This window comes from Barbus barbus, assembly GCF_936440315.1.
Source record: "Barbus barbus genome assembly, chromosome: 13".
NCBI classification, from domain to species: Eukaryota; Metazoa; Chordata; class Actinopteri; order Cypriniformes; family Cyprinidae; genus Barbus; species Barbus barbus.
The window spans coordinates 9,988,821-10,008,039 of record NC_136741.1 but is presented as its reverse complement, the minus strand read 5'-3'; the positions used below and the strand labels follow the sequence as shown (position 1 = coordinate 10,008,039).

The window sequence follows — 19,219 nt, the reverse complement described above, 5'->3', positions numbered from 1 at the left end:
CTTCAGCAGTAAAATTTGCTGACTTCCAAACACCCCACGTCTGGGGAAACCACCAAGACCAGCAGCAGTGTGGTAATTGGTGTAAAAATGTTTTCGTAGTGGACATACTAGGCTATATATAGTCAAATAATGTAGTTTACAAATAGCATGTTGGTAACTTACATCCACTAATGCAAAATAAGTTATGTTATTAAAGTTATACAGCAGAAAATACTATAATACTTTAGTTAATTTATTGTAGTTGATTGTCAGATAATTAAGTGTTTGTCAATGTTGTTAATTCAATGATAACATTGGACATTGGACAATGATAACAGTTTTTTATTAAATATATTTATTATGATCACCATTTATAATTTTATTTTTTATTTTATTTTGTCAGTTGATCAACTTGCAGACGTCTTACATAACATTAGTGAAACATTTTATGGCTTCAAACCATAATTTTCTCATAACAATTTAAAGAAGACATTGTATTGAAATAAATTTAAACATAAAAATAGTTTAAACTGGTATCCATATTTATGTCTGTGCTTGATATAAAGCATGCCTAGAAGCCCACAAAAAAAGTATTGAAAAGCTTAAATGTTATTGTTGCCATTATTATGAGGACTCAAAGATGTCAAATGTGTCAGATATAAGGAAGACCTTGCACTTGCAGAATTATTGGTTCAGATAACTATTTTAATATGAAAAACTTGTCTCTGTTTTTGCCCACACAATGAAAGTCAGTGGAATCCAATGTGGTTTGTACATTAGTGACTTATAAAATATCTTCCACAGTTCCACAGAATAAAGATGGTTAATCAGTTTAAGGTAAACTATGAAAGAATTGTCATTTTATGTGAGCTTCACATATAAACACTGATAAAAAATACCCATTCCGTACATGCAATTTCTACATTTTTAAAAAGCATATTAGGGTAAACTACAGAATTCCAGTATTTCCGTTTCTATCCGAGGTTAAAGCATAATATTGAAAATTACGCAGATTTTGTTTTTTAATTTATTATTATTTTTAAGCATGCAGTACCAGGCACCCTTGAAAAAGTATTGGGTCTTTAGTCTTTATTAGTTTTGGCTAAGCATTGCTCCTTTTTGTGGGCGAATCTGACGGTTTCAAAAAATATGTTGTCTGTTTTGGGCAGATTTTAATTCAAAAATTAATTTCTGAAATACTCTAATGTCATGTTTTAACATCATGATATATTTTTTCATTATACACACTTTCAATGCAGTGGCTACACAATAATATAGTGTGACATCAATTTAAAGTGCCTTTAACATATATACATATTTAACATATGACTCTTATATTTGGTTAGAAATAAGAAAATTAACATTGTGCAGAGTAGAAAATTATGTTCTTATTTTCAGATTTATTTATGACTGCCTTTTCTTATCAAACAAATCCAACTGGCAATTGATGGTATTTGCAAGATGATAATTTATGTTGAAACCTGTAAGAGTACAATAGGTCAATTACTGTATAAGGCAAAAAAGAAAAGAAAATGCTGCTGCTTTAACATTTTATCAAGTGGGGAAATTGTAATTGCTCTATATAATTTGTATCAAATCATGACAAAAACATATTATGGATTATATACATACAGTGGAGAAATTGGTTATAAAACATACATAGAATTTTCCTTACATGTTTATTTTTTTTCTACAATATATATATGAACAGTGAAACAATCAATAATAACAGAATGTTTTTCTTGTAAAAATCACTGCATCACTGATGTGTTGATCTTCTGATTAGATCAGAATGTGAAGCACTAGCAAAAAAAATAAATAAAAAAACACTACATTAATTTTAACATTCATATCAAACACAAAATGCCTCTTAATCAAAAGACCACAGCTAGTCTCAACCAGTGACAAAACAACACATAACAATTATATAAAATATCAATATATTTAAATTCTGTGTTATGGTTACTTTCTTAAAGTGCATAAGGGCAGAAACCAGATTATTGTTGAGTCACACTAGCATGTGTCTTCTCATTGAGTATGTGCTTTAAAAGCATGATGAATCAGTACATATAATAATTTAAATACTTATTTTATACCATCATTTCTAGTTCTCTATTTTACAATAAAACATACATCGGTTTTCAATTAAAGCTGCAGTTTTTATTAAAAACCAACTGTTTGAATAAAATTACTCTAAAAAATTCAGACTTTTAAGAAAAAGACAGAGGTACTATTAGCTACACATCAGTGTGGTAAACTACGAATAACAGAGAAAATGATACCATCAACCGATGTATTAAACTCAATCACTGCATTAGTTCTGAAGGCTCTCGAAGACAAGGAAATAAAGTTTATCCTCTATCCAAATACAACACAATCTCAGGTGCCAAAGCCATGCCAGTACAGCATCTTTAAGAACTAGCTAGAGCTCTCTCATTCTCAGATTTCAATATTGTGTATTTGCAATCTCAACAGGGCGATGAGGACATCTGATCATAGTCAGGACACTTGAGGAGCGCAGGGTAGTTTGAATTCATTTGAAGGGATGCAACACTGGAGATCTCTGAGGGGCTGCGTCCACGAGCCCAGGCATCTGGATGCAGGAACTGACCAGAGTAGTCAGAACAGTTGCTGAGGCGAGGTCGGTAGAAACCCGGATGTGGCCTGCACATCTCCTCTGCAGTGTACCGCTTCATAAACAGGTACACAGACATTACACCTGCTGCCTGGTGGTGAGAGAGAGAGATTGAAGAGCATATGAAATGAATGAATATTTTTTCTCTTTTGGGTGTTTAGGAAACTGGGTCTAATTCACTATTAACGGTGTGATTTTTTTATGTTTATACACACACAGGAAAATTTAGCAAGAAATAAATTCCGCAGTGTTCACAGCAGGTGCATACACATGAATTAGCACTTAACCACCTGGTTACAGTATAAATTAATTGATATTATTCTAAACGACAGAATATTATAATGGTTAATAATTTGCATTAAGCACACCCAAACTATCTCCATGCTAGGGCTTTCCGCACCTCAGCTCATGTGCAGAGAAAGTTAAAGCAAAATAGTGAGAAAAAAATAAATAAATATATATTGTAAATAAATAAATAAAGCATAAGGTATGCTAACAAATGTAGTTTCACCAGTACAGTTGCAGAGGTTAAAAAAGTTGTGGCTAAACATTCTTTCCTATTTCAAAGTAGTTTGACTCTGATTAATTAAGATTGTACTTGCATAAGCTATTACCTCCTCAGTGCCTTGTCTTCTTTTATACACTAGCCCCACTGGCATTTGTACACACAATGAAGGAATATTCTAAATTCGGATGTCCCAAGATGGGTGAAATCATTAAGTACATTTTCAATTGCTTAAATGCCTGATGGCATCGGGGTATGCACGAAAACGCTTGGACGTATCAGTGAACCTAGAAAAACAGGGAAGAAACTGGTGGTATTGCACGGCTAATCCAACAAAATGCTGGACGACTTTGTGATTTTTTTTAGAACAAAGGGCTTCCACTTTACTGGAAACAGCCAAAATAATTTTATCATTGATGACATGTCTCAAGATTGTTACTTCTTTAAGGCAGAATTTCAAGATTTTTATTTGTCACATACACAATTATACAGAGTATAACCAGCAGTGAAATGTGAATCTTGAATTTACATTCCAGACTTTAAATGTTAAGCCAGGATCTTATGAAAAACAGCTTGGAGATCAAGCAAGTGCTGAGTAAAATACAGTGAAGAGATGATAATATAAAAACAGGTTATAGATCAAGCAAGTGCTGAGTAATGGACAGTGAGCAGCTGATAATATAATCAATGTCAGTCTACTTTTAATTTAAAAAACAGATCATAGCTTTTAAACTATATCTTGTTATGATTTTAAATCTGTATTTAACCTCAGAATGATCTGAAAATAAATCTGATTTTGTGGTGGCTGTGCTTTAAAATTAAAATATTATAATCTTAATTCAAGTGATGAAGGATTTTGAAAGTCTGACAGTAATCAGATTTGAGTACTACTGTAAGGTTAACCTAGCCTGGTTTACATGTTTGATTAAAACCAACTTGCAGTTGAAAATATTAGACATTTAGAAAAGTAATCAAAAATCAAATGTAATCAGTTTCATTACTTTAATAAAGTACTTGAAATAGTTACACTACTTATTACATTTTAAATAGGATAACTTGTAATCTGTAATCAATGTTCCAAAGTAACCTTACTAACACTGGCCACAGGACACACAAATCAGATCTGAACAGCTACGATACACAGTATGGACAAGTCAATAATTTAAATCAGATTCCAATGAAATACACAAATAATCAGATTTTGGCTGACAGCGTGAACATAGCAAAACAGTGGTTAGAGTGCAGTTCTAAGTTTGGTTTTTCACTATGTTTTTTTATGAAATCCAAAATAGTATTTATCATGAAAATTGAATAAATATATTTGTGATATTTGGTGGTTTAAAATGCTGTAAACTTTTTTTTTTTTCACGTTCAACTATGATCTTCACTGGGGACACAAAAGGCACAGAATACCAGGAATGACCTGTTGGGCAACTGGAGATACTGGAGAAACAATAGTGCATAATTGCATGTGGTCCTGATTCCATAAAAAGGCTTGAACTGAAATGCTGTGGAGAATGTCTGGATTCTGAAGGAGCAAACTGCACACAGTTGGTTCTTTAACTTAATTTAGAATCATTTTTAGTTCAAACGTATTGGTAAATTAAGCATTATAAAATGTATGCACACAAATTTTTCACACAGCTAGTGAATGAGACCCACTGTTTACACAAATATACAAAGACAAGTGGAAGTGTTACCTCAGTAAGCAGGAAGGAGACTGCAGCAAAAGCAAAAGACCAGCCATATTTATAACTGAAATAAGCTTCATTTGTTTTTGTTCTGTTTAGCATCTCATCGTTAATACTGGATATATACATGACCAGACCCACCACCAGGGACAGACCTGCATCAGAAATAAAGAGAAAATTAGCCAAAGAAAAATAAAGAGGGAATGAGTTGTAGTGACACATATTTATGGAGTGAAATTAGTCTCAATTATAATTCACGCAAAAGACACAATGCACCCATTGTTACGAGTTGTGCTGAGGAAGGTGCACGACGAAGGAGAAATATCTAAATACAAACATTTAATAATAATCTAAGGAGAGGATACAAGGAAATCTTAGAAGCTAGCTGCACAAACATGTAGACATCAACAATAACCGACAAACTCAAACTCAAAGGACAGGAACTAATATAGTGCAGATAATGAGGGCTCGACAGGTGAACTCAATGACTAATTAAACAGAATTGGCAAAACTAGGTCACAGGGGAAAGCACAGACATGTAACAGTTCGGAGCAGGTGGTGGTGGAGCCCGAGGCGGTGACAGAGAGCCGAAGAGCCAAGGTGAAGCCGAGACTCCGGAGGGCCAAGGCGGAGTCGGAGGCTTCGGCGACAGAGGTGAAGGCGGGGCTCCGGAAGGCCGCGGCAGAGCCGGAGCAACAGAGAACTGAGGTGGAGCTGGAGGAAAGGAGGAGCCCAACGGAGTCAGAGGGATGAAGGGACGAGGTGTAGCCAGAGGACTGTAGTCCTGAGGTGGAGGTAGAGGGACGACTGACCAAGGCGGAGCCGGAGGGACGAGGGAGCCCGGCGGAGCTGGTGGACTGACGGGCTCCGGTGGAGACGAGGGAGCTGGAAGCCAAGGTGGAACCGCTGGGTCGCAGGACCAAGGTGGAGTCTGGGTCTCGGAGGCTGAGGGCGGAGTCGAGGGATCCTCCAGACTCAAAGCCAATGGAGCTGGATATCGGCAGACCAGCGGCGAGCCCACGCCACAGATGGTGAGCTGAGGGTGAGCTGCAACTGGTGTCTGGGAACCATTTTGAGGAACTTAAGGATATCTTCGAAGTGGATCTTATAGACTTGTTTGGGGAGGTATTATCCAGCCCTGAATCTCTTGCGTCTCCGCTGGTTCCGCCCAGCTCAAATCCTCCTGTGTTCCCTCCCAGCCTCCCTCTCCTCTCAAACCAGTCAGTTCCTCAGCCCAAGTCCCGCTGGTGCCTGTCAGCCCCTCAGCTCATCCTCAGTCTGCGCCAGCTGGGCGCTTTGATCCTTCGACTCTGCCAAGGTGTGAGGATCCCCTGTCTCCACCTCCAGCCTCTGAGCCCTGGACTCCATCTCGGTCTTCCGAACCATCGGCTCCACGTTGGCTCATAGCTCCCTCGTCTCCACCGTGGCCCGTCCTCCCACCAGCTCCACCAGGCTCCCTCGTCCCTCCGGCTCCACCTTGGTCGGTCGTCGACCATCCGCCGCCTTGGGACTCCACTACTCTGGCTAAGCCTCGTCACTCCGCCCCTCCGTCTCTATCAGGCTCCTTCTTCCCTTCAGCTCCACCTTCGTCCTCTGTCACTCCGGATCGCTGCCTCCGCCTCACTTGCCTGAGCGGCTGGCTCCGCCTAAGCCCTCCAGACCCTCAATGTCACTCTGGCTCTCCGTATGTTCGGCTCAGTCTCCGTCAGTCATCCCCAGGGTGTCGTCAAGGCCTTCTGCACTCTTGCTCCTCCCACCCTCCACTCCCCCATGGACTTATTTCTTGGACTTTTTCTGCCCCTTTTCTGTTGCCTGCCCCTCGTCTGCTCCATGCCTGCCTCCTGAACCCCCACCCTCCCTCCTCTTTTGGACTTTTGTCGGTGTGAGGATGCACCGTTCTGGGAGGGGGGCGATATGTTACATGTATGATCTGTTTCAGTTTAGTTTCTATGTCTCCGTCTTCTTGCCTCGTTTGTTTCCATGGTTTTTGATTAGTTAGTTACACACCTGTTTTCTGTTCCTCCCTGATTACGTTTAGTATTTAAAGCCTGTGTTCTCCCATGTTCCTTTGTCTTCTATTATTTTGGATTTATGTTTTGTTGTGCCAAGTTCCTTCTGTGGATTATTAAAATACTCTTTGATTTTTACTCCTTCGTCATGCGCTTTGTTGTATACACACCAGACCCCTAACACACATGCGAAGCCCAATTCACATGCATGAAACCTAATTCACAAACACTATATAGAGTAATTTTGGGTGAACCTCTGCCTATGGAGAGAGAAATATGTATATATTTATCGTTATTACCGCGTTAACGTAATTGATTTACGCCGACAATTATTTTATCGCGCATTAACCATCACCTTCAACTTAACCTAGCTAAGACAGAACTGCTTGTATTTTCAGCTAACCCATCGCTTCATCACAATCTCAGCTTCCAGTTAGGCTCATCTACCATAACTCCTTCAAAAACAGCCAGAAACCTTGGAGTTGTGATTGATGATAAGCTGAATTTCTCAGACCACATTGTTAAAACTGCCCGGTCCTGCAGATTTGCATTATATAATATTAAGAAGATCAGGCCCTTTCTCTCGGAACATGCAACACAACTCCTTGTTCAGGCTCTTGTTCTGTCCAGACTTGACTATTGCAATGCTCTCTTGGCAGGTCTTCCAGCCAATTCTATTAAACCTCTACAATTAATCCAAAATGCTGCTGCAAGATTAATCTTTAATGAGCCGAAAAGAACGCACGTCACGCCTCTGTTCATCAATTTGCACTGGCTACCAATAGCTGCTCGCATTAAATTTAAGGCATTAATGTTTGCCTACAGAACCACCACTGGCTCTGCACCCCTTTACCTAAATTCTTTACTTCAGACTAATGTGCCCTCTAGAAGCTTGCGTTCTTCAAGTGAACAACGAATTATTGTACCATCCCAAAGACACAGAAAAACATTTAAGGACTTTTTCATTAACTGTTCCCATCTGGTGGAATGACCTGCCCAACTCGATCCGAGCAGCCGAATCCTTACCCATCTTCAAGAAACGGCTAAAAACTCATCTGTTCCATCTTTACTTGACCCTCTAACTCTAGCACTATCTATTCTAATTGTATTTTATCTATGTCTTTTTATTAAAAAATAACAATAATAATAATAATAATTATCTGTACTGCGTTAGGCTAACCAAGACTTGTAATAGCACTTGCACGTTGTTGCTCTTTTGTTGGTTTTGATTGCTTCTTATGTCCTCATTTGTAAGTCGCTTTGGATAAAAGCGTCTGCTAAATGACTAAATAAATAAATAAATTAACGCAGTTTTTTTTTTTTTTTATGAAAGTCCGTTGGCTCTGAATTCACATGCAGACAAAGCATGGGTCACAGGGGTGGGATGTTGATCTGTACTGGCTTGGAATGGGTGTCATCACGCGTCTCAACCAATGAGAGCAGCAGCGCTCACATGAATGCTCCCAATAAAATTATTTAGGCTAAGCATCAACATTCACAAACCACTGTTCATATTATTTATTTTAAAGAAAATAATGCAACGTGCTCATAATCACAACTTTTTTTTTCTATATTTTCTATAAAAATGTTAATGCCCTGGCAGTGGCAAATAGCTTGTTTTACATTTAATTTAATTACATTGATGTTATAAGTTGAGATTTACAATAAATATTTTAACTGCTACCATGTAAAAGGAATACTGCTGTAAAAAAACACCTTATTTGTTTAAAGTGTTTGCAAACTAAATGTTATTGCACTTTTATTCATATAGCAGTACTTTTAAAATAAAAAAGAGCACAATACACTACTTTTGAATGCATTATTGAATTTTGTGCATTACAATGCAAATGTGATTAATCGCAGACAATCATGCAATTAATCCTGATTAAAAGATAATCGTTGCCCAGCACTAATATATATATATATATATATATATATATATATAAACCAATCCAATTAATCCTGATTAAAAGATAATCGTTGCCCAGCACTAATATATATACTGTATATATATATTAGTGCTGGGCAACGATTATCTTTTAATCAGGATTAATTGGATTGGTTTATGTGAATATATATATATATATATATATTCACATAAACCAATCCACATGCACAACAAATATATATATTTGATTCATGCATGTGAATTATGTTTCATGCATGTAAATTGTGTCTTTTGCGTGAATTATTATTGAAACTAATCTCGCTCCATACATTCTGACCTGAAAAAGATTTTTGGCCCTTCAGAGAGCTGTCACTTTAAGAGCTAAAAACCAAGTCTTCCAAACATGAACAGTTTTATCATTATTCTTACTATCAGTTTTTTTTTTTATCTATTCAGTCATTAGAAAAAAGTTCTCCTCTGAAACTTATTATCAAGAAGTATACTTTTGTTCAGCAACATGACATGATTCATTCTTACTGGCTATATATGTACTGAACACTGCTTTAAACAAATATCCACCTGACAGGATAAAAAAGATTCCTGAGATGAAAGCCAGAATAGTGCGTTGAGGGCGGATGTGTCCAATATTACTCAGCACAAAGCCAATGAACATGAAGAATAGACTGACCAGCGGGAAAGGAGTAGCAGAGCGAATCATTTCTGTGAACAAACCAAAATAAATGATTACTTATGATGGATACCCGATACTTCTACAACCTCTCACCATTAATGTAGCAGACAAAAAAAAAAAAATTAATTACATTATTATTATTATTATTATTGTTATCTGTAATGTTAACTAATGCCCTCTTGTGGACCCTAAAGGGCACATACAGAACAAAATCACAGTATACATGTGAGGCTTGGTGCTCATGTGAGGGTCATGTGAGGGTTTAAATGCCACTGATTAGTTGACTACACAAACATGAAGTATTATTGGATATCAATTCTTACTCAGACAAACTGAAAATCATGCAACCATTTAGAGACCTCTGACACAATGGCAATGTGTCAATGTATCATACATATGCAAATCAAGAACTACATTAATTAATACACTGCATAATGGGTACACTGAAATAAAAATAAACAAATAAAATAAATAAATGCTTATGTCTGTCTAAATGCTTATGTCTGTCTAAATTAAATTAAATTAATATTGTAACCACTCCATTGCCTTTTAAACTTGTGCTCAGTTGTTTAGGTAGTTTGTTTCTGAGGTTGTTCCAAGTTTTTTTTTTTTTTTTTAATCCACTACTGTAGAATCAATTATTTTTGTTAGTGCTGCAGTGGCCAGTGACTAAACAACATTTAGAAAGATGGATTTTTATTTCAAAAGAGCCATTTTTACATCACATTTAGGAGACTTTTACTCACTCAGAACGCTGGCCGTAGACTCTGACATCATTTGAACATTCATGGGCATCACATACTCTATTGTAAAGCAGCGCCCCTTCTCCTCTCCTTGAAAAAAAAAATAAATAAAAACCTGAAAAATGCTACCATGAAAGCATAAAATACAATAAAATACAGGATACAGTGATCATATTCATTTTAAATAAAGATAAATATATGTAATCAGATTACACACTTCCAAATATTGACAGATGTAAAGGTGCAAAATGCATTTACTTAACACCTATTTCAGAATTGAGATATTTCATGATATATTTTAGGGATATATCGAATAAAAAAAATTAAAATAAAATATAACCAAAAACAATAGACACCATTACAAAATTAGTAATGGTTTTACTGGTTATAATGGGACTTGTATTGCTTTTACTTGAAACCTAATGGAATATGTCCCAAAACACACTACCGAAAACCATTTTTTAATGGTTAAAAGATGATGGTTTTTAATGTTTGAAATGGTATTTGTAGTGGAAACCATAACAATTTTCTGTGATGGTTTAATGTTTTTTATTATTATTATTATTATATAGGCCTATATCAGTTATACAGTGGTATTGTGGCTGCTGTGTGTCACATGACAAGCACGAGAGCCCCCCCCCCCTTCACTCGTGCCCCCTCAAAAATAACGAGTGCATGATGCCCCTGATACTACAATACAAAATTGTTTGTCAAATAAATGAAACATGATTAAATATTTAATTTAGTTGAAATTGTTATAGATTACTTTTAGAGACTGCAGTGATACATGACATGGTGAACAATGAATGAATGAATAATACTTAAGGTTAAGATGAATTTTAAAATTGAGCCCCCTAAACCCACAAGTGGCCCCTGCCTAGCCTCCCCAGTTACTGTGGTCTAGAACCGCCCCTGTGTCAGCTACATTGTTGAGTGCAAAGGTTTGCAGGTCAAACATTTTACTTTGTAGGGTTTTTAGTAACAAGGCCACTCAATAACGAATACTCGTCCAGAACCATTTGGACCTATATGGATGTGACCCCTGTGCAAAATGCTGTTATATAATCCATTAAGAATAACTCTCACAACGTATGTTTTGCAAGATCTAATGAACAGAATTAAATGATTTTAAGAATGACAAACATGATATTCACTGTGTCTGCAATAATAATTATATCAGTTGAATACATTACCGTTTGAAAGTTTGGGATCTGTAAAATTTTTACAATATTTTTGGAATAAATATCTAATTCTCACCAAGGCTGCATTTAGTCAGATGAAAAAAAATGCAGTAAAAAATATTAATATTGTGAAATATTGTTAAAATGTAAAATGTTTTTTTTTTTTTTTGTATTTTAAGATATTTTTAAATCTAATTTAGCTCAGGGTGAAATTGTAAAGCTGAATTTTCATCACTCCAGACTTCAGTGTCACATGAACCGTCAAAAATCATCTTAATATTCTGACTTGGTGCTGAAGAAACATCATTATCAGTGATTAAAACATTTGCACTGCCTATTTATATATATATATATATATATATATATATATATATTTTTTTTTTTTTTGTGGAAACCATGATACACTTTTTTTTTTCAAAACATCCATCAAGCACTTATATAAAATATAAATCTTTAACATTTTAAATGTCTTTTCTGACAATTTTGATTAATTTATTGTGTCCGTATGAAATAAAAGTATAAATGTCTTTCAAAAAAAAATCTAAGAAATCTTAAAGAGCGAAACAGAGGTGAGAGAAGGGAAGATACCTGATTTACCAGTTGGTAACACTGTCGCTGGAGCTGGTGACTCTAAATGGAAGAGGAATATAAATAATTTGTTGCCTCTATATCTACAAAGTCCCATTATTTAAGTAAACATACCAGTATGCTATTTGTGAGGTAAGGGCAGTACAGGGTGAAACAGGAAGAGGTACAGAATCTGCTATGCAAGACTGTACAGTGTTGAAAGATTAGTTAGTGAAAATGACTGGATTATAGACCAAAGATAGTATAGAGAAATCCTTGTTTCAAAAACAGAATTAACACAAATTACAGGCTGATACACAGGGATGTATTTTATGTATTGTATCATTTATGATAGTCTGTGCAGCATAAATTGTCCAACAATGTTCAGTCTGGAAAATGTTGCTCTCAAAATCAAGAGATTTCATCAACAACTTTGGGTAGGTGAGAAATCCTGGCCCCAATCATGTTGCTTAAATGTAGCTAGCGGGACATTGCCTTTAAGAGATATCTCAGCGTGTGCACCACCACTAACCTCCAATTTGCTTGTGTGTAACCCTTTTCAGTATCACCCCAAATATCTCTCCAAGCCATTCTCACTTTAGCTGGTTTGTCACAATAGATCTGAAGGATGCTTCTTTCCACATTCAGATTTTTTCAGAGACACATGAAGTTTCTCAGGTTTGCTTTTGGTGTCAAGGCATACTAATTTCAAGTATTTCCATAGCCTTAGCACCTTGCATATTTATTAAGTGCATGGTTGCTGCTCTGGCCCCGCTGAGGCTCTGGAGTGTCCGTGTGCTAAATTACCTTGACGACTGGATGATTTTTAGCACAGTCCGTGGAGTTAGCATGTCAGTGTTAAGACTCTATTCTCATTTGCAAGGTCTGGGCTTGAGGATAAGTCTATTCGTAAACTAAGATGTTAAATGCACACCTTCAGGACTAACAAGCGGCAGTGTCTCACAGAAAGTCCATATATTGACACACAGACATTCACTCACCTGCAAGAAAACAGACTCTCCAGAGACCTGAATGGAGAGACATACGGATTTCAGTGCTCTGATTGAGAGGCAGGATGACCCCCTCCTCAAGATAGAGCCAGTAGTCAGTGCTGACAGCAATACCCAGCAGCCCCAGACTACACACGGCAAACACACTGCTAAGGAGTGTCAGTGCCTTCCTGCCACACAAACTCATCTTTCACATCAGCAGCAGAGGACACAAGCTGTAGAAAACAGGAGCTGTAGTGAGAGAGGGGAAGAAAAAAGCTTACCTTTAACTGTAATTTAACATCCAAATTGTTTTTTAAAGGGGTCATATAATGCTACATGCACTTTTATAAGTTGTTTGAACTGAAATGTTTGTTGGCAGTGTGTGTACACAACCACCCTATAATGATAAAAATCCACCCAGTGTTTTTTTTTTTAATCTTCTAAAATCTTTACCCCTTTCTCAAATCGAGCCGGTCATGTGAGGTCACACGGACGAAGGCCGCTCCCACGATTGTTTGATTGACAGTAGCATTTCAGCACAGACTGCACTGGTGTCTTACCTCAGACCCGCCCTGAGTGAGCTGTCATATGGAGTGAATTTTGTGCCAATATTCATCAAACAAATCCAGTGTTTTGCAAATAAACACAATCTGCTTTGCAAAGAAAAACTCGACTTTCAAACAAGTTATTTGCAAATACAAAACTCTGTTTGAGAGAAAATGCAGAGGTATAGACAAATATATGTACTGTTACAACTGTGAGACTCGTTTGCCTTTTTATGAGGAAACTTGGCTTGGGCAGATTTTCTCACGTGCAATTGAGCAACTTTCTTTTCCAAAAACAGCAGATGGCGCTGTTGGTCAATTTACACTAGTCTCCCGAGACCCGAAACACCTCTTTACCTTTTCAGACCAATATGATGGGGAACAGCTGAGGTGAGTCTTACTATCTCTATAATTAACCATTTAGATGTTTTCACAAAGCGACCCTACTACAGTGTCAGTGAAATTTACAACAAGTGCTGTAAACGTGATTGATTAGTTCAAAAATCAGTAGTGACATGGCAAAACATTTAACTAGACTGTCTTTCCCTATAAAAACTGATCCATTCTCCTTGCCTCTTATCCTCTGTTGGATCACGGGATATAGAATATACATATATATTGATACAATTATTCAACGTTCAAAACAATGCAGGGGTATAACAATATATCGTTTCACAATATATTGTAATAATAAAATGCAAATGTATAATGGATAGCAACAATATTGTGTACCAAAAATGAAAGCTTAGACAATTTAATTTAGTATTAGATATAGTAATATCACCCAATAGGTCATTAATTATTAATTAAAAATTAAAACAAATCACATTATTTAGTATAATATCTAAAACTTTTTTTAAATGATGTAACTGTCAGCAGATAGACACAGGGCTCAGAGGTAAGTGCAATACAGTCAACAGGTTTATTGAGCAGTAGCAGAGGGGAATGACATGAGCAGAATGTCCAGGTAAGCAGGCGGGGAATGGGAATGTCTCTAGGGGCTTATCTGAGTGTGAATGTCCTTTTTCCTTTTCCAGGGGATCCAGAGGTAACAGCGGAGCGTGGAGACGGTGGAGAACAGGGATAGGAACACTGGAGCAACTGGTAAATAGACAAAAGGTAAGTGGGACAGGTTAGTCAACATGGAATGTTTGAGACCAGACAGTGAGTGAACGGGAAGAGTGCTGCTGATTAGTGCTGACAGGTGGCGGTGATCAGAAATCAGGGGATTGGTATCTGGTGAGTGTCATTGGTGGAGACAGCGTTGACTGTGGCGACTCTCTGAGAGTAACACTGTGCAATCATTTGTCTAAAATAATTACGTATTTTTTAGTTAAGCAAAATGATGAATATTTCTCTTCTGGTGTCACTCTTGTCCAGTGAATTGGGGAGAAGGATCAAGTTCACGCTGATATTATACTAGATTCAGCATTTTAATAAACAGTGGTTTAATAAACAGTGTGCTACACGATTGAAGACACACTCTGGACAGCGAGGACTCTTCTCGGAGTGACTCTGCTGTAAATTCAACTCCTCCTTACAAATATGGTAGAACCATCACTTCTACCACAAAGGACTGCTCTGTAAGTAATCTTCCTGATTTATCTAAATTCCTCAGCATATCCAACAGCGCAGAAAATTTTTATGATGTAACAGAAACTATGGGGTCTCTCTTTTGGGTCGCACTTTAGATACGGTTGCTCCTTTACGCTTCAGGAAGATTAAGGAAAAGAGTCCAACAGAGTGGTATAATGAGCACACTCGCGCCCTAAAGAGAGCAGCCTGGAAAATGGAGCGCAGCTGGAGGAAAACTAAACTAGAGGTATTTCGTATTGCTTGACAGGAAAGTACCCTATCCTACAGAAAAGCATTTAAAACTGCTACATCTGATTACTTTTCGTCTCTTTTAGAAAAAAAAAAACATAACCCCAGGTATTTATTCAATACAGTGGCAAAAATAGCAAACAATCAAGCATCAACAGGTGTTGACATTTCCCAACAGCACAGCAGTAATGACTTTATGAACTATTTTACTTCCAAAATCTATACTATATCCTCACAATTATATTCCTTCTCAGAGAAAAATTATATCTGTGAGGATTTCCAGTCAGGATTTAGACTATAACATAGTCCTGAAACTGCTCTCATTAGAGTTACAAATGACCCGCTCTTATCATCTGATCATGGTTGCATCTCTCTATTAGTGCTACTGGATCTTATCGATCACAACATTCTTTTGAATACACTAGAAAACTTTCTTGGCATTAGTGGAAGTGCATTAGCATGGTTCAAATCATACCTGACCGCCATCAATTTGTAGCAGTGAATGAAGAGGTATCATATCGATCACAAGTGCAGTATGGAGTACCTCAAGGCTCAGTACTAGGGCCGTTACTTTTCATGCTTTACATGTTACCCTTGGGAAATATCATCAGGAAACACGGGGTTAGCTTTCACTGTTATGCTGATGATACTCAGCTCTATATTTCTTTGCGGCCCGGTGAAACACACCAATTTGAGAAACTTATGGAATGCATAGTCGATATAAAAAACTGGATGACAAGTAATTTCTTACTGATAATTCTGAAAAAACAGAGGTGTTAATTATCGGACCTAAAACCCCTAAAAGTAATAACCTAGAACACTGTCTAACACTTCATGGCTCCTCTATAAATTCTTCGTCATCAGCCAGGAACCTAGGTGTGCTATTTGATAATAATCTCTCATTTGACAGCCACGTTTCTAGCATTTGTAAAACTGCTTTTTTTCATCTTAAAAATATATCTAAACTGAGACCTATGCTCTCAATGTCAAATGCAGAAATGTTACTTCATGCATTTATGACCTCAAGGTTAGATTATTGTAATGCTTTATTGGGCAGTTATTCTGCACGCTTAAAGGTCCCATGGCATGAAAATTTCACTTTATGAGGTTTTTTAACATTATTATGAGTTCCCCTAGCCTGTCCATGGTCCCCCAGTGGCTAGAAATGGTGATAGGTGTAAACCGAGCCCTGCGAATCCTGCTTCGCCTTTGAGAAAATGTAAGCTCAGATGGCCCAATCTGGAATCTTCCCTTTATTTCGTCATACAGGGAAAGGTTACCTCCCCTTTCTCTGCTTTGTCCGCCCATGAGAAAATGAGCTATGACCGTGCGAGGCGAGCGAGAGACATCATGGCGTGCAAACGAGCGAAGCATTGTTTTTTGGCACTTCAGATCGGTTCTACTCTATGAACTGTCACATACTGTAGTACAACTGAATGCCCAATAAAGCTGTTCACATTTACATATTTTCTGTTGTCATACATAAAACAAGTATAAATAGTAAACACGACCCATTAATAATACATGTTAAGCCTGAATCACTCTCACTGTACTCCTTAAATCCTGATTTATAATCGCAACATCGTCTGATAAAATCAATATACATCTAACTTACACTAAAAAGCAACTATATGCAGTGGTTTTGGCTATATTAGTGTTTTGCGTCTGAGTAACAAACTGCGCATATTAACAGATGTTCATATTTAAAAGTCCAAACAGTCAGTAAGCGACAAGTGCTTGGAAACGCTGCTTTGCCGAGAGAGGCGACACTGCACTGGGAGAGTCAGTCCTCGCGCTCGCAGGGCAGTACTGGAGACATCTTACAACTGAATGATAGGTTTTTTTTTAAATTTTTTTTTAAAGTCGCTAGGTTTGTTAGTATGTTAGGAAAAAATCCGCCAAAAGGTTCTGAAAGTTACTAAATATTGTGCTAAAGTCACGCTCGTGTGTGTGAAACACGGGAGCTGATGGCAGCGGGTGGTGGATATTGTTCCGGTCCACCCAAGTAAAGTCTATGTGTGGGAAACAACATCTCCAGGACGCTACGCTCCATCTGACTAGTAAGCCAATTCTCAAATAACTGCTATGACGACTTTTGTTCTACCCACTTAAAAAATAGAAATAATTGCGTTGTCCAATCTATACAGACTGTGTCTGTTCCCCGAATAGCGAGATCAAAATATAAATTCAATGCAGGATCTAGAAAAAAATCTGACCGTGATTAAACCAGAAAAACGCAAAATAAATGAACAAAAACTATTTTTAAAACTTGGGCTCTTAAACATTAGATCACTCGCACCCAAAGCAGTTATTGTAAATGAAATGATCACAGATAATCATTTTGATGTACTCTGCCTGACTGAAACCTGGCTTAAACCAAATGAATATTTTGGTCTAAATGAGTCTACTCCACCAAGCTACTGTTATAAACATGAGCCCCGTCAGACTGGTCGTGGCGGCGGTGTGGCAACAATATATAGTGATATTCTCAATGTTACTCAGAAAACAGGATACAGGAGGTTTAACTCATTCAAAATACTTCTGCTTAATGTTACACTGTTAGATATGCAAAAGAAATCTCTCCTGTCTCTTGCTCTGGCTACTGTGTATAGACCGCCAGGGCCATATACAGATTTCCTAAAAGAATTTGCAGATTTCCTCTCAGATCTACTAGTTAATGTTGATAAACTGCTAATTGTCGGAGATTTTAACATTCACGTTGATAATACAAATGATGCGTTAGGACTTGCGTTTACTGACCTAATAAACTCTTTTGGAGTCAAGCAAAACGTCACCGGACCCACTCATCGTTTTAATCATACGCTAGATTTAATTATATCGCATGGACTTGATCTTACTGATATAGATATCGTACCTCAAAGTGACGATGTTACTGATCATTTCCTTATATCGTGCATGCTGCCTATTACTGATATTAGTTATATGGCTCCGCGTTATCGTCTGGGCAGAACTATTGTTCCAGCCACCAAAGACAGATTCACAAATAACCTGCCTGATTTATCTCAACTGCTCTGTGTACCAATAAATACGCATGAACTAGACGAAATGACTAGCAACATGGGCACTATCTTCTCTAATACATTAGAAGCTGTTGCCCCCCTCAAATTGAAAAAGGTTAGAGAAAAACGTACTGCGCCATGGTACAACAGTTATACCCGTTCTCTCAAGAAAGAAACTCGTATTCTTGAGCGCAAATGGAGAAAAACTAAATTAGAAGTTTTTAGAATTGCGTGGAAAAAAAGTATGTCCAACTATAGACAGGCTCTAAAAGCTGCCAGGGTAGAGCATATCCGCAAACTCATAGATAATAACCAAAACAATCCAAGGTTCTTATTTAGCACAGTGGCTAGATTAACAAATAAACAGACACCACCCGATCTAAATATTCCCCCACAGTTTAATAGTCATGACTTTATGAATTTCTTTACTGATAAAATAGATAACATCAGAAATACAATATCAAATGTAGATTCTACTGCGTCTAGTATTTCAGCTTCATTCATCGCACCCAAAGAAAAACTGCCGTGCTTTACAACTATAGGACAGGAAGAGCTAAATAAAACTTATCAGTGCATCTAAACCAACAACGTGTTTATTAGATCCTGTACCTACTAAATTACTGAAAGAGTTGTTACCAGTAGCAGAAAAACCGCTTCTCAATATTATTAACTCATCGTTATATTTAGGTCACGTCCCAAAACCATTCAAGGTGGCGGTTATTAAGCCTCTTATTAAGAAACCACAACTAGATTCAAATGAACTGGCAAATTACAGCCCCATTTCAAATCTTCCATTTATGTCAAAAATTTTAGAAAAAGTTGTGTCTACTCAATTATGCTCCTTTTTGCAAAAAAATTATCTCTATGAAGAATTTCAATCAGGTTTCAGGCCCAATCATAGTACAGAAACTGCACTTGTTAAAATTACGAATGACTTACTACTTGCTTC

The 19,219-nt window shown here is 37.2% G+C and overlaps 1 protein-coding gene across 1 annotated transcript in view; it reads right to left on the bottom strand.

Annotated features, from left to right (window-relative positions):
- Positions 1 to 1,428: 1,428 nt before the first annotated feature.
- LOC306878689 (voltage-dependent calcium channel gamma-5 subunit-like) overlaps positions 1,429 to 19,219 on the bottom strand; it is a 40,532-nt gene continuing 22,741 nt past the window's right edge. The window contains exons 2-7 of the mRNA XM_079431174.1: positions 12,891 to 13,130; positions 11,911 to 11,952; positions 10,145 to 10,231; positions 9,287 to 9,427; positions 4,820 to 4,965; positions 1,429 to 2,705 (exon numbers count right to left, since the gene is read on the bottom strand). Coding sequence (XP_079287300.1) covers positions 2,448 to 2,705; positions 4,820 to 4,965; positions 9,287 to 9,427; positions 10,145 to 10,231; positions 11,911 to 11,952; positions 12,891 to 13,086 — 870 coding nt within the window. The 5' untranslated portion in view covers positions 13,087 to 13,130 and the 3' untranslated portion in view covers positions 1,429 to 2,447. The remainder of the gene's footprint in view (positions 2,706 to 4,819; positions 4,966 to 9,286; positions 9,428 to 10,144; positions 10,232 to 11,910; positions 11,953 to 12,890; positions 13,131 to 19,219) is intronic.